The sequence below is a fragment of the Ornithorhynchus anatinus genome, chromosome 14, assembly GCF_004115215.2.
Source record: "Ornithorhynchus anatinus isolate Pmale09 chromosome 14, mOrnAna1.pri.v4, whole genome shotgun sequence".
NCBI classification, from domain to species: Eukaryota; Metazoa; Chordata; class Mammalia; order Monotremata; family Ornithorhynchidae; genus Ornithorhynchus; species Ornithorhynchus anatinus.
In genome coordinates this window covers 46062177-46076477 of record NC_041741.1, presented here as the reverse complement: position 1 = coordinate 46076477, position 14301 = coordinate 46062177, and the positions used below count along the sequence as shown (strand labels likewise).

Below are 14301 nucleotides of genomic sequence, written 5' to 3'. Positions count from 1 at the left end.
TATCAGCATAACAAATAAAATGCAGCCCTTGATATGGGACTGTTGTGAAACCTAACAGACACATTTTGTTCACTAAAGAAATCATTCTATATTACCATAGTTCATCTGGGAAATTGTTAAGACATTTGGGACCAAAAGAAAAAAACCAAAACTCTTCCTGGAAATTTCTCAGCTTTGCTCTCACTTGAAAGTGTTCAATTCAACTCTTCATCTCTCCTTCATACCTCTCCAAGGCTGTTTGGATGATCCGATCTCCCCAGAGCAAAACCTGAATTTAGAAATCGGAATGTAAACTCATCGTGGGCAGGGAATGTCACTGTTGACTGTTGTACTTTCCCAAGCACTTAGCACAGTGCTCTGCACACAGTAAGTGCTCAATAAATGCGATCGAATGAATACAAGTTAATCAGGTTCGATCACAGCCCCGTCCCACGTGGGGCTGATAGTCTAAGCGGGAGGGAGACCAGGTATTGAATCCCTGTTCTACGGATGAGGAAACTGAGACGCGGAGAAGTTATGTGACTTGCCCAAGGTCAAACAGCAGGAGTTGGCAGAGCCAGGATTAGAACCCAGAACCTCCGACTCCCAAACCCCTGCTCTTTCCACCAGGCCACGCGGCTTCGCAATGAGCTACAAACTGGGAATGGGAATACCTCAAATTTCTCTCAACTGCTTTGGTTTCCTATACCCTGATTTATGAGAAACTAATCAATGACGTGTCTCTCTGCTGCTTAATTTGCAGGAACTTGAGAGTTTAATGAGATGGAGAATGATCGTTTCTATGTGGGACCAGCACTGCAGAAAAACCATCACTTGTCATTTGCTGAGTAAATAACACCTTTTCTTACCCCTCCCTGCCTCACCCATGGCTCTCAAGAGGCAAGTGAAGAACTTTGTGAAAAATTACTCGGAAGCTGAAATAAAAGTCCGGGAAGCCACCTCAAATGACCCATGGGGTCCTTCTAGTTCACTGATGTTAGAGATCAGTGATCTCACATTCAGTGGAGGATCTCTCTCGGAGATTATGAATATGCTATGGCAGAGACTGAATGACCACGGAAGAAACTGGCGTCACGTGTACAAATCTCTGACTCTCATGGATTATCTCATCAAGAACGGCTCGAAGAAAGTTATTCAGCATTGCCGAGAATGTTTTTTTAACATCCAAACACTGAAAGATTTTCAACACGTAGACGAAGCTGGAAAAGATCAAGGTAACGGGTACGGCAGTTGGAAAAGGTCCTGCCAGTGGAAATGATAATGGCTTTGGGGGTTATTTCAACCTAAGAGCTGGAGGAAAGCTGTCATGCAGCCAACACAAATTAAAATTTCCTTGTCGTGGGCAGGAAATGGGTCTGCCAACTCTGGTATACTGTTATATTGTACTCTCCCAACCGCTTAGTACAGTGCTCTGCACATAGTAGGTACTCGTTAAATGCAATTGATTGATTGGTAGAGGACAGTCAGTTGTATTTATTGAGCACTTACTCTATGTAGAGCGCTGTACTAACTGCTTGGAAGAGTACACTATAATGATATAACAGATATAATTCTATTTATTTTATTAATGAGGTGTATATATCTATAATTCTATTTATTTATACTGATGCTATTGATGCCTGTTTACTTGCTTTGATGTCCGTCTCCCCCCTTCTAGAATGTGAGCCCATTTGTTGCTGAATTGTATTTTCCAAGCGCTTAGTACAGTGCTCTGCACACAGTAAGCACTCGTTAAATACGATTGAATTGAATTTCCGACCCACAACGAGCTTAAGGTCTAGAGGACAGCGGATGTGCTCATGAAAAAGAATGCTGTGGAAATTAGGGCTGCTGCAGAGGAAGAATAGACAAAATATTTAGGACCAAATCAGTAGTTTTCTCAAAGGAAGATGCAAAAGCATCTTTAGGTTAACAATTAAATGATAAATAGTATCGTCGAAATCAATGGGGTTTTTTTGAGTACTTTCTCTGTGCAGACACTGTATTAGGAGCTTGAAAGAATACAATACAATAGAACCGGTTCCCTGCCCCAGACGAGCTTACAGTTTAGGGGAGAGACAGACATTTAATATAAATAAATAATTTACAGCGATGCACCTAAGTACTGTGATAATAGACTGAAGGAAGGAGTTCTACAGCAAATCAATAAGGGCATGGAAGAAGCCATAGGAATAAATGGTATTTTAAGCTATTTGTTTGGCATAGAAAATTAATACCGTCAATGGGACACACCATAATTACTGAGGAAAGAGAGCTTAGTCACAAAAGGTGAAGAAATATTACAAAGGATTCTGTAGATTATCCAGGGGAGTTCTCGTTAGGAAATGAAAACTATACACATGAAAAATCTTTGGGCATAACAATACAAATGACCTCTGCAAGTGGCGTTGTTGGAAGGTCAATATCTGAATTGTGACTGGGAGTGCAGAATAATGACACAGTTCAGAAATACACCAATTCTACTACAGTACAGTTAGAAGCAGCGTGGCCTAGTGGAAAGCACATGGGCCTGGGAGTCAGAGGACCTGGGTTCTAATCCAGGCACTGCCACTTGTCTGCTGTGTGACCTTGGACAAATCACTTACTCTCTTTGAGCCTCAGTTCCCTCATTTATAAAATGGGGATTAAGACTGGAAGCCCCATGTTGGGCAGGGACTGTAGCCAACCTGATTACCTGGTATTTACCCCTGTGCTTAGAACAGTGTTTGACACATAGTGCTTAACAAATACTGTAATAATTATTATTCTTATCATCACTAGTCTATTTACACTTGTTATATAGTTAAACTTTGTTATATGCCTATTAATGCTTCCCCAATCAGTATATAGGTCATCCTCAGCATGGCTCAGTGAAAAGAGCCCGGGTTTGGGAGTAAGAGGACATGGGTTATAATCCTGACTCTGTCACTTGTCAGCTGTGTGACTTGGGGCAAGTCACTTCACTTCTCTGGGACTCAGTTACCTCATCTGTAAAATGGAGATTAAGACTGTGAGCCCTACGTGGGCCAACCTGATCACCTTGTAACCCCCCAGTGCTGAGAACAGTGCTTTGCACCTAGTAAGCACTTAACAAATACCATCATTATCATTATTATTATTATAACAAAATTGGACCCCCAGTGCCGTGTTATAAGTCAAAATGTGCTAAGTCGTTAAATCAAAACGTGTGGTAAGTCAAAATGGGTGCTAAGTCAAAATATGTGGTGAGTCAAAATGGGTAACGTGTGATAAATCAAAACATGGTAAATCATAAGAATGACATTATAAAAATGTAATATGGGGGATTGTTCCAAGGTTGGATACCCAATTTTTACCAAAATTACCCAGAGTTGTGTACTCAGCCAACTATAGCTAATAATATTGGTAAATTAATGTATTTATATTGTCAGAGAGGTTCCATGATAGGATAGGCAAATTGTGCTTTATTTGAAATAAAATGAATGTGTTGATTATGGCTGGTGACTCTGCCTGGAAGTCAGACAGTCAGGCTCTGCCACGTGTCTGTTGTGTGACCTTGAACAAATCATTTGCCTCCCTCAGCGTTTCAGTTACCTCATCTGTAAAATGGGGATTAGGTCTGTGAGCCCAACTCTATCCAACCTGTTTATCTTGTACCTACCCTAGCACTTAGTACCGTGCTTGGCACATAGTATGCACTTAACAAATACCATAAAAAAAGGGTAACCCCTCTCCTCCCTGCACTTTGATCTCTCCCATTCCAACTGCCCTCATTAAACATTTTCCTTACTCCTTCACTATTATGACATTTTAAATTATTTTTCTATTTACCTGCAATTCCTTTGAGTCTTCTATTTCCTCCCTGCCCCAGGGGTAGGTTCCCTGAATCTATCCCACCTACCCCCATCTGTAAAAAGGGGACGGAGACTGTGAGCCCCACATGGGACAGGGACTGTGTCCAACCCGATTTGTTTGTATCCACCCCAGCACTTAGTACAGTGTGTGGCACATAGTAAGCTCTTAACCAATACCATCATTAGTAGTAATAATAGTAGTGTTTAATGAGCACCCACTTAATTAAAAAAATTATGATAATTAAGTAGTTATTATGTGCCAGGCACTGTACTAAGCACTGGGGTGGATACAAGCAAATCAGGTCGGACAAAGTCCATGTTCCACATGGGGCTCACAGTCTCAAACCCCACTTGGGGCAGGGCACTAATACTAGGCACCAAGGGAGCAGAGTCCGAAGAAAGAGCACCTTCCCTGCCCACAAGGAGGCAAACGTAAAAATATGAATCCCTCAAATCAAGGACCGCTTTTAAAATCCCTGCCAATAACCTAGAAAATAGTTTTTATTGCAGTTAAGATTTTCCTTAAAATAGGACTTTTATTTCTGAATCTGAAAAACCATCTAAACAAATTTCCCTTAAAAAGAGGTAATTACAATTACTCAAATTATGTTCTGTCTCCAGGGGAGCAAGATTTGGAGATATCGCTTGTATCCGTCAGCATGCAAAGGAAAAAAACCAACACCAACCTTGACTGTGTAATATCCAAGAGGTGGCTCACAAAACCTTGGGTGGTGGAATGGTTATCTACAGTTGGATAAAGTAGAACTGAAACCCCGGAGAATGGGATATTAAAGCTTGCAGCTGACTTGGAGGACAGCATTTGAATGGCTTTAGATTTACTGAAAAAAAGTATTTTCCCTAACCATCTCCCAACATCCCCCACTGAAAGAGATTTAAACGAAAGCCACTAGGGCACAAAGCTCAGTTGATTCTGTGGTCAGGAGTTATTTTCTTCTAAATCCTTGATTCCAGTTCGGAGAAGATTGGTAGTGATTGGAAAATATTACAATCTGAGCCTCGTCTCTGAGGAAAATGTTATTGCTTATGGTTTTTGTGATGTACCAGAAAAACTAGACCAGTAGGAAATAAATACCTTGAAGAAAGGGCACTAACTGCCACCTTTATTGACAATTTGCAAAGAAGTAACGGCTTATGCAAGACTATACCGCTGAACTTTCCTCTGCCCTAGAAATTTTCCTCTTCAATTAAGGTTGATGTATGTAAATGTAACTGTTCTCTTAGTAAATGTAAATAAATGCATATAAATGTAATTGAGCTCTTAGTACAGTACTCTGCACATAGTATGTGCTCAGTAAATACCACTGATTGATTGATTAATATTTGGTAATGTGTTGAAAATGTGCATTTTGATTCTTCATACTATGCTTTAAACTCCATGGGTTATATAGATGGCTATTTCCTTAGGGACTGAATTGACTAAAATGAAAAGGTAGGTTGTTTTAATATACAAGATGGTGAAAGATTTGGTAAAAAAAATAGAGTTCTCTGGTTCAAGGCAGGTGTACGTTTCTAGAAGCCATCACTGTCGTTATGATGATCATTTATGAAGTGCCCCCTGGGTGTGTAGAACTGGACTAGACATGATGGGAATTTTATTATCCTTTTCCAGAGAAAAGGGTCTTAAATTTCATAAAGGAAGGGAGAATTTAGTTCAAGATCAGGTAGAATTTCTCGAGGGTAAGACTGATTAAAAGCTTGAATAGGCTACCAACGGAGGCCACATAATTGACAAATGTGAACACCTTATTAAAAAAATCAGTCACTCAGTAGTATTTATTGAACACTTACTGTGTGCTGAGTAGGGCACTAAGTACTTGGAAGAGTATAATAATAATAATAATAATAATAATGGCATTTGTTAAGCGCTTTCTATGTGCAAAGCACTGTTCTAAGCACTGAGAGGGATTCAAGGTCATCAGGCTGTCCCACGTGGGGCTCACAATCTTAATCCTCATTTTCCAGATGAGGTAACTGAGGCACAGAGAAGTTAAATGGCTTGCCCAAAGTCACACAGCTGACAAACGGCGGAGCTGGGATCAGAACCCGTGATCTTTGACTCCCAAGCCCGGGATCTTTCCACTGAGCCACGCTGCTTCTCTAAATGCAAGAAACATGTTCCTTGCCAACAAGGAACTGACAATTGAATGGGGGTGGGCAGACACCTAATAATTTACAGATAGGCAATAAAAAAAGAAGTGCTTAGATAGCAGAACACGTCAATCGATAAATACAAAAACGGAGGGGGGAGGTTGTGAATACATAAGTGCCAAGTTGGTGCAAAAGTGCTGAGATGAGAGGAGGGAGGGTAAACTTGAGGAGAAGATAAATGAATCGGAGAAAGTTTTATTGACAACTTGTTAACTTCCTGAACTTTTTTCTTTGTTACTCTGGGATTTTATTGCAGTAACATTTGTTCTCTTGTTTTCAGTAATTGTACTGACTCTCTCCATGGTCATTCCTTTTTCTCAGCTTGGGTTTCTTGGAGTTACGATATTTACTATTTGGACAAGAAGGAGGTTGGAGGTGGACATTCCTTGTTTCCTTTTGGGCACAGGGATCAGGCTGTCTGTGCTTCCCTCATTCCCTCGTGGGTATCTTTTCAAATCAGAGAGCCAGCCTGCACAAATCCTCCTTCTGTCAGCTTCGCTAATGCTTGCAAGGAAAAAACAAGATAGGAGTCATAGACAGCCTTCTCAGAATGCTGACTGTTTGTCTCCACTGAACTAGATAGAAATATCTGCTTTCACCTAGGCAAACTTCCCCGTATTCACCCTAATGGAAGAAGACAAGTTGTTCAGGGTGAATGGGTTTAGGGCATGTTTTTTGTTCAGTCAGAGAAGAACCCAGGGAAGGTGCGAATTTTGAGGGAGAAAGAGATCTAGTTGGTGGGCGAGAGTAATGATTCTTTTCCATGGTATAATGGGATGGTCTGTGCCTGTGGAAAATGGAAAATTGGAAGTTCTTCTAAGGTGGGAAATATTATACCATATGACCACCCGGTATCTGTCCATAAAAGCCCGAGGATACAACTTGAAGTGAAACCCTAAAGGCTGTCTAAAGTTAAGAGCTGTAGTTCTAAGGAAGGGGACATGTGACCCTGTAATCATTCAGTGAATGGAAATTATTGAATGCTTAATTGAGCAGAGCACTGTACTAAACACTTTGAAAAATGGTATTTACTGAGCATTTACTATGTTCCAGGCACTGTACTAAGCACTGGGGGAGATACAAGATACTCTAGTTGATCACAGTCCATGTCCCACATGGGGCTCACAGTCTTAATCCCTATTTTACAAATGCAGTAACTGAGGCACAGAGAAGTGAAGTGACTTGCTCCAGGTCTCACAACAGAGAAGTGGCAGAGCGGGGATTAGAACGAAGGTCCTCCTGACTTCTATCCAGTGAGTCATGCTGCTTCTCTGGCCCACTGTGAGAATACAATAGAGTTGGTAGTCACAAGGAGTTCACAGCAATATCTCCTTAATGCTCCAGTAAGTGTCTTTATTGCCCCTCTGGTTTTTTCCATCATACTTCTAGGCCTTGTATCCACCCATGAAGGCAGAGTAGCTAATCTTTCGGTTCTCAAAGTCCAGACAGTATTTCCCTTTTCACACTGGATGAACCGCTTTTCTCTTAACTAAGAACCTAGGTAGCATTCTCTCACCATAAAAAAAGGAAAGAAAAGAAAAGATATTCACGGGCCTTGGGATTCTTTGACTCTACTCTGTGTCCTTGATTCTATTTATTGCTATTGTTCTCGTCTGTCCGTCTCCCCCGATTAGACTGTAAGCCCGTCAAAGGGTAGGGACTGTCTCTATCCGTTACAGATTTGTACATTCCAAGCGCTTAATACAGTGCTCTGCACATAGTAAGCGCTCAATAAATACTATTGAATGAATGAATGAATGTAATGACTTAGCAGACTGAGGTCCAGATTTGTTTATGGTGGGGGCCTTCATTTTACGGTGGGGGCCTTCATTCATATCCCTATCTACTTCTAACTTCTTTCATGAGGCTACGAAGGTTCTAACTTCAAAGGAGATGTTTTCCCGACCAATGTTCCGTAGTTCTACTTCTCAAGGGGGTTGATTTTAAAAGGGGCAATGGGAAGCACTTGTGTTTGAGTCATTGTTTAAATCTGATCTGACCCTCAGATCATTTGGGTTAAGCGAGAATCCTGGCAGAGGAGTTTTTCATCAGAGAAATCCCCTCATTTTCCTCTCTCCATATCTACCGAATCATTCCTCTAGACTCTAAGCTCATTGTGAGCAGGGAATGTGTCTGCTAACTGTTGAATTGTACTCTCCCAAGCACCTAGTACAGTGCTTTGCCCATAGTAAGCACCCAAGAAACACCACTGATTGATTCCACGAGTGGAATTTTGAAAGCTCGTAGGGATCAGGGGGAAATATTTAATGCTTCATTTAGTCAATCCATAAAGGACTAGAGACATAAAGCGGTTAGAAAATGGTTCCATTTTCCTGAATTGGGCTTGCAAATGGCCTTACAGAAATGGTGCGACCACAGATGTTGGTTCCCAATTGCAAACTCAATTTTATACTCCGTGGTTGGTGGAGCTTGGTGCACCTGGAATTTAAACTGAAGGAACTGAAAAATAAGGAGGTCTCTTCCACCAATATCCTCCTTTCTGGGTGTGACCTTTCTCAGAATTTTGAAAGATCCCATTTCCCAAAACTGCTTGGAATTAGAATTTACTAACAGAAGGTAGGTCTGACTAATAGGAAGCAGCATGGCTCAGTGGAAGGAGCACGGGCTTGGAAGTCAGAGGTCACGGGTTCAAATCCCGGCTCTGCCACTTGGCAGCTGTGTGACTGTGGGCAAGTCACTTAACTTCTCTGTGTCTCAGTTCCCTCACCTGTAAAATGGGGATGAAGACTGTGAGCCTCATGTGGGACAACTTGATTACCCTGTATCTACCCCAGCGCTTAGAACAGTGCTCTGCACATAGTAAGCGCTTAACAAATACCAACATCATTATTAATAGGAACATTGAAAAAGCTCGGCCAGTTAATAACCCAAGAAGCGTTTTTAAATTTCAAGCGAATACTTTCTTATTTTCCCTCCCTCCTTTTCCTATGAGGAGCGCTTCGGCCCACGGTAACGAACTCAATCCAGAGAAAGTTTAAGTCCTCCTGGAAATCAGATTAACTGGGGAAGGGTTAGGTATTGGTATTTCAGACCATGCAAAAGCTGTGAAAGCTTTGGCTTGCTGCTGTGGTTTGTAATGAAAGAACTTCAGTGTAGCTTCCCTATTTTTCTTCATCTGTATCAAATGAGAATTCTGACTATAACTATCGCACGTCATTTGAAAATGTCTGGGGCGCCTATGACTCCTTTCTTGGTTCTCCATCATTATCAGTGACAAGCTATCTTTCACATGGATTGAAGGAGCTATCCTACGATGTGGATCTAATTTATGAGATTTGGAAAATTACTAACTCTAACTTCAGGGTGTTTGATCATTCTAGATACTGGCCAGTATCTTGGACTTACTTGTGAACTTGTCTTGTGGACCTAGTGCCCGTATCAAATAGCCAAATTTTGCTGCTATTTGTATGGCTACCCTATTAATTGACCTAAAAATGAAGCCAAAGAAAATCAAATGCAGTTGGTTGGAATCGCCTCAAGTGACACACAGAAAAAGAAAATCCTTACAATCATGAAATATGTGAAAAAGTTAATTTTTTTCAGAGTTGCTTAATGAATTAAAAATAAAACTAATTAAAAAAGGGAAGTTGCTGATAACATACTTTCTTTTCCTTCAGCGGGCATCCTAAAGAATCAATTCAAGAATGGTGCTTCTGGGTAAGAAAATGAATGTAATTATGCATAATTTTATGTTTTACAGAAAAATCCTTTCCTGTTGGGCTAGAGAAATCTGTGGAGCCTGCGTGGCCCATGGATGGTTAAATGTCCTAGCGTTTTGTTTTTTAATGGTATTTGTTGAGTGCTTACTATATGCCAGACACTGTAGTAGGCACTGGAGTAGATTCCAGATAATCAGGTTGGGCATTGTCCCTGGATCACATATGAGGGTCAGAGTTTTAATCCCCATTTTAGAGATGAGGTAACTGAGACACAGAGAAGTGAAGTGATTGCCCAAGGTCACCCGGAAGGCAAATGACGGAGCTAGGGTCAGAACCCAGGTGCTCTGACTCCCAGGCCCGTGTTCTTTCCTTTAGACCACGCTGCTTCTCATAGGCAGTATCTTGGCTGGTAGAAAAGATCTGCAAAACTTTCAGTTTTGACTTACCACTGCTGATCTTTGGCTATTCCTAGGCTTGTTTTCTTCTGAGTACAAATTGGCACATAATCTTCGTCACTTTCCCTGATGACTTGACTGTCATCTGCAGCGGGCTACCTTCTGATCCTTGTGACTCTCCACCAGGGCCCAGATGATAAACATTTCTTGCTTGCTTTCATCGTATGCCAGTTTTCCAGACTGCAGGTGTTCGGGAATTATGCCGATAGCCACTCTTTACTTAACGGGTTTATTAATCGATGGTATCTACTGAGCACTTTCTGAGTGCAGAGCACTATACTGAGCACTTGAGAGAGTACAATACAACAAAGTTGTCTGATACATTCCCTGCCCACAATAATAATAAAATAATAATAATTATGGTACTTCGTAAGCATTTACTTTGTGCCAAGCACAGTTCTAAGGACTGGTATAGATACAAGTTAATCAGGTTGGACACAGTCTCTATCCCACATGGAGCTCACAGTCTCAATCCCCATTTTACAGCTGAGGTAAGTGAGGCAGAGAAAAGTGAAGTGACTTGCTCAAGGTCACGCAGCAGACACGTGAAGGGGCAGGGATGAGAACCTGTGACCTTCTGACTCCCAGGTCAGCACTCTCAGAGGAGTGGTTTATAAATTTTCATTGGTTTATAGCACAGTGTTATCGCTACAAAGTAGTTCATCATCATCTATATGTGTGTTTGTGCACTTTTTGAGCAGTCATCTGCATTTTGTAGTTCCTGAATAAATGTTTTTAGGTTATTTGATGATTTCTGCAGCCTACTGTATTTGGAGAATTTCCTAGAGCTCAAAACATATTCTAATATCCACTCTTTGTGTCTTCGACTCTCTTACCTTGCTCACTGAAGGGAAATGGGTGAGAAAACTCTGACCCAACCATCCTTTTCCCCAGGGACTAGCCTTAGGATCATGGAGGATTTAGACTGTAAGCTCCTTTCGGGCACTGAATGTGTCACTTGTACTCTTTCAAGCGCTTAGTATAAATACAATTGACTAACTGCTGAATTGCTTAGGGCTGAAAAGAGTGAGTGAAATCTGACTAGAGGTCTTATTCTTTACCAGATAAGAGGAGAAAATGATCTCCAGAATGCTAGACTTTGCTTTAAAACCACATAGACATTAGGGTCATTCAACCACCTTGTTCAGAAGACACCTGGCTGAGCCTTCCCAGCAGTGGAGAGTATCCAGATTCTACAAGTTCCACCATCAACTTTCTTTCCTTTTTTGTGTGGTGATGATGGAGGCTTCTGAAATGCTGAAGTGGAAATTCCTCAGGGTGGCTCAGTGGAAAGAGTCCGGGCTTGGGAGTCAGAGTTCATGGGTTCGAATTCCGGCTCTGCCACTTGTCAGCTGTGTGACTGTGGGCGAGTCACTTCACTTCTCTGTGCCTCAGTTCCCTCATCTGTAAAAAGGGGATTAACTGTGAGCCTCACGTGGGACAACCTGATTACCCTGTATCTACCCCAGCGCTTAGAACAGTGCTCTGCACTTAGAAAGCGCTTAACAAATACCAAAAAAAAAAAAAAAGGGGATTAAGACTGTGAGCCCCACGTGGGACTACCTGATTACCTTTGTATCTACCCCAGGGCTTAGAACAGTGCTTGGCACATAGTAAGCACTTAACGAATACCATCATTATTATTATTCAATATACTGGGTAGGGTCATATGCAGTATCTAGGACTAGGCCGCAGTCTTTAGACTTTATGCTGTAAACTCCTCCTCGACCGTAAGCTCGCTGTGGGCAAGGAGTGTGTCTGTTATATTGTTGCGTTGTACTCTTCCAAGCGCTGTTTTCCACTTGTCTCCCAGTAATTTATCCCTGATAAAAAAACCTAATATCTGTTCTCCTAATCAATATTTTAGAAGGGCTTCAGGGTAATAACAAACATATCATTGAGAGAATGATCTGAAACCACTCAAGCTAAATACTCTTCATTCCATCATCATTATTATTAACAATAACTACAACAATGTGGCATTTGTTACATGCTTACTATGTGCTGGGCACTGCTCTAAGCGCTGGGGTGGCTACAAGCAAATCATTCATTCTATTCCTCTATTCCACAGGAATTATTCAGCTCTTAATTAGAACTGGAGTTACTTACATGCAATGAAGAATTTTTCATAAAATCATCTTGAATTCTAGGAAATAAATATGTGGATGATGTTGCTATGCATTAAGTTTATTCCCAAGGAGGTGGTCCACCAAATTATAGTTAATTTGGCTGAAAAAGACCATTCTTTTTTTATTTATTTTTTAAATGGAAAGAAAGGAAACTAAGAAAATTAGGCACATTTCAAGGTTCCCAACTTCAAATTCGTGTTCAAATCATAAATAATAATGATGGCATTTATTAAGCGCTTACCATGTGCGAGGCACAGTTCAAAGCGCTGGGGGGGATACAAGGTGATCAGGTTGTCCCACGTGGGGCTCACAGTCTTAATCCCCATTTTCCAGATGAGGTAACTGAGGCACAGAGAGGTTAAGTGACTTGCCCAAAATCGCACAGCTGACAAGCGGCGGAGCTGGGATTAGAACCCATGACCTCTGACTCCCAAGCCCAGGCTCTTTCCACTGAGCCACGATTTTTGGGAACACCCTGCATTAGTAGATGCAGTGGAAGAAGCCTACTGGTTCAGAGATGCCATATTTCAGAAAAACTAGTTGCTTAGATCTATAATGGATGCCTGTTGAAAGTTTATTTAGAGGGGTAGGATCATTGCCCTATTCATGAGGGATCAGTCAATCGATCAATGCGATTGACCGAGCGCTTACTCTGGGCAGAACACTGTACTAAGTGCTTGGGAAAGTACAATAGAGTTGGTAGGCATGATCCTTTCCCACAAGGAGCTTAAAGTCCAGAAGGGGAGGCAGACAAGAAAATAAATTACAGCTAGGGGAAATGACAGAGTGCAAGGTTACGACGTGAGTGCTGTGGGGCTAAAGGTGAAGTGAATATCAGGTGCTTATGGGGTAGGGATCTGATGAGGAAGCTTCTCTACATGTAGTACTCGCTGCCCCTCTGGTTGCCTAATGCACATCTCCAAGAAGCCTTCCCTGACTAAGTCCTCATTTCCTTTGCTCCCACTCCCTTCTGTATCATCCTGATTTGCTGCCTTAATTTACCCACCTCCCCCAGCCCCACAGCACTTAGGTCCATAACCATACTGTCCATCTCCCCCTCTAGACTGTAAGCTCATCATGGTCAGGGAACTTGTCTACCAGCTCTGCTGTACTGTCCCAAGAGCTTAGTACAGTGCTCTGCACACAGTAAGAGCTAAAGAAATACTATTGATTGATAGGGACCCCTACACAATTTCTAATAATAATAATTGTATTTGTTAAATGCTTACTATGTACCAGACACTGCACTAAACGCTGGGTGTACAAGCAAATCGGTTTGTACACAGTCCCCGCCCCACGTGAGGCTCACAGTCTCAATCCCCATTTTTCAGAGGTAACTAAGGCACCGAGAAGTGAAATGGCTTGCCTAAGACCATTCAGCAGACAGGTGGTGAAGCTGGGATTAGAACCCATGACCTTCTGACTTCCAGGCCCATGTTCTATCCACTATGCCATGTTTCTAGTGGACCTCTTTGGCCTAACCTCCAGGGAAAGTTGTTTAATGGAGCCATCTCTGAGGAACCAATGCCGTCCGGGTGTGTTGACAGTGACTTTCTTAAAGAATTAGTTCCAGGAGCTGGTGAACCATCCCAATCACCTCGGGGATCCCCAAACCATCCTGACTGGTGCTGTCTTCCCCCAAGGGCAACAGCCACTGTGGACTAGTCTTCCCAAGCTGTCCCACACCATCATGGGGCTTGGGGACGCTGGCCCAAAGTGGGCTCCTTAGCGAGGAGAAGCTACAAACTGACAGTATTAATACCTATGGTATTTGTTAAGCGTCTACTATGTGCCAGGCACTGTACTAAGTGCTGGGGTGGAGAAGCTTGTGGTGGACAGGGAATATCACTGTTTATTGTTGTGTTGTACTTTCCCAAGCACTTAATACAGTGTTCTGCACACAGTAAATGCTGAATAGATATGTTTGAATGAATGACTACAAGCCACTGGGGTTGGACTCTGGCCCTGTCCCGCAAAGGGCTCACAGTCCTCATCCCTATTTGACAGATGAGGTCACTGAGGCACGGAGAAGTGAAGTGACTTGTCCAAGGCCACA

At 42.0% G+C, this 14301-nt stretch overlaps 2 protein-coding genes across 5 annotated transcripts in view; one reads left to right on the top strand and one right to left on the bottom strand.

Moving 5' to 3' along the window:
• ENTHD1 (ENTH domain containing 1) overlaps nucleotides 1-14301 on the top strand; it is a 61591-nt gene that overhangs the window by 4871 nt on the left and 42419 nt on the right. For all 4 annotated transcript variants that reach the window (XM_039914072.1, XM_007670220.3, XM_007670221.3 and 1 more), the window contains one exon: nucleotides 743-1214. In XM_039914072.1, coding sequence (XP_039770006.1) covers nucleotides 866-1214 — 349 coding nt within the window. In that variant the 5' untranslated portion in view covers nucleotides 743-865. The remainder of the gene's footprint in view (nucleotides 1-742; nucleotides 1215-14301) is intronic.
• Nucleotides 1-14301, bottom strand: part of GRAP2 (GRB2 related adaptor protein 2) — a 105835-nt gene that overhangs the window by 83331 nt on the left and 8203 nt on the right. The gene's annotated exons all lie outside the window — the stretch shown is intronic.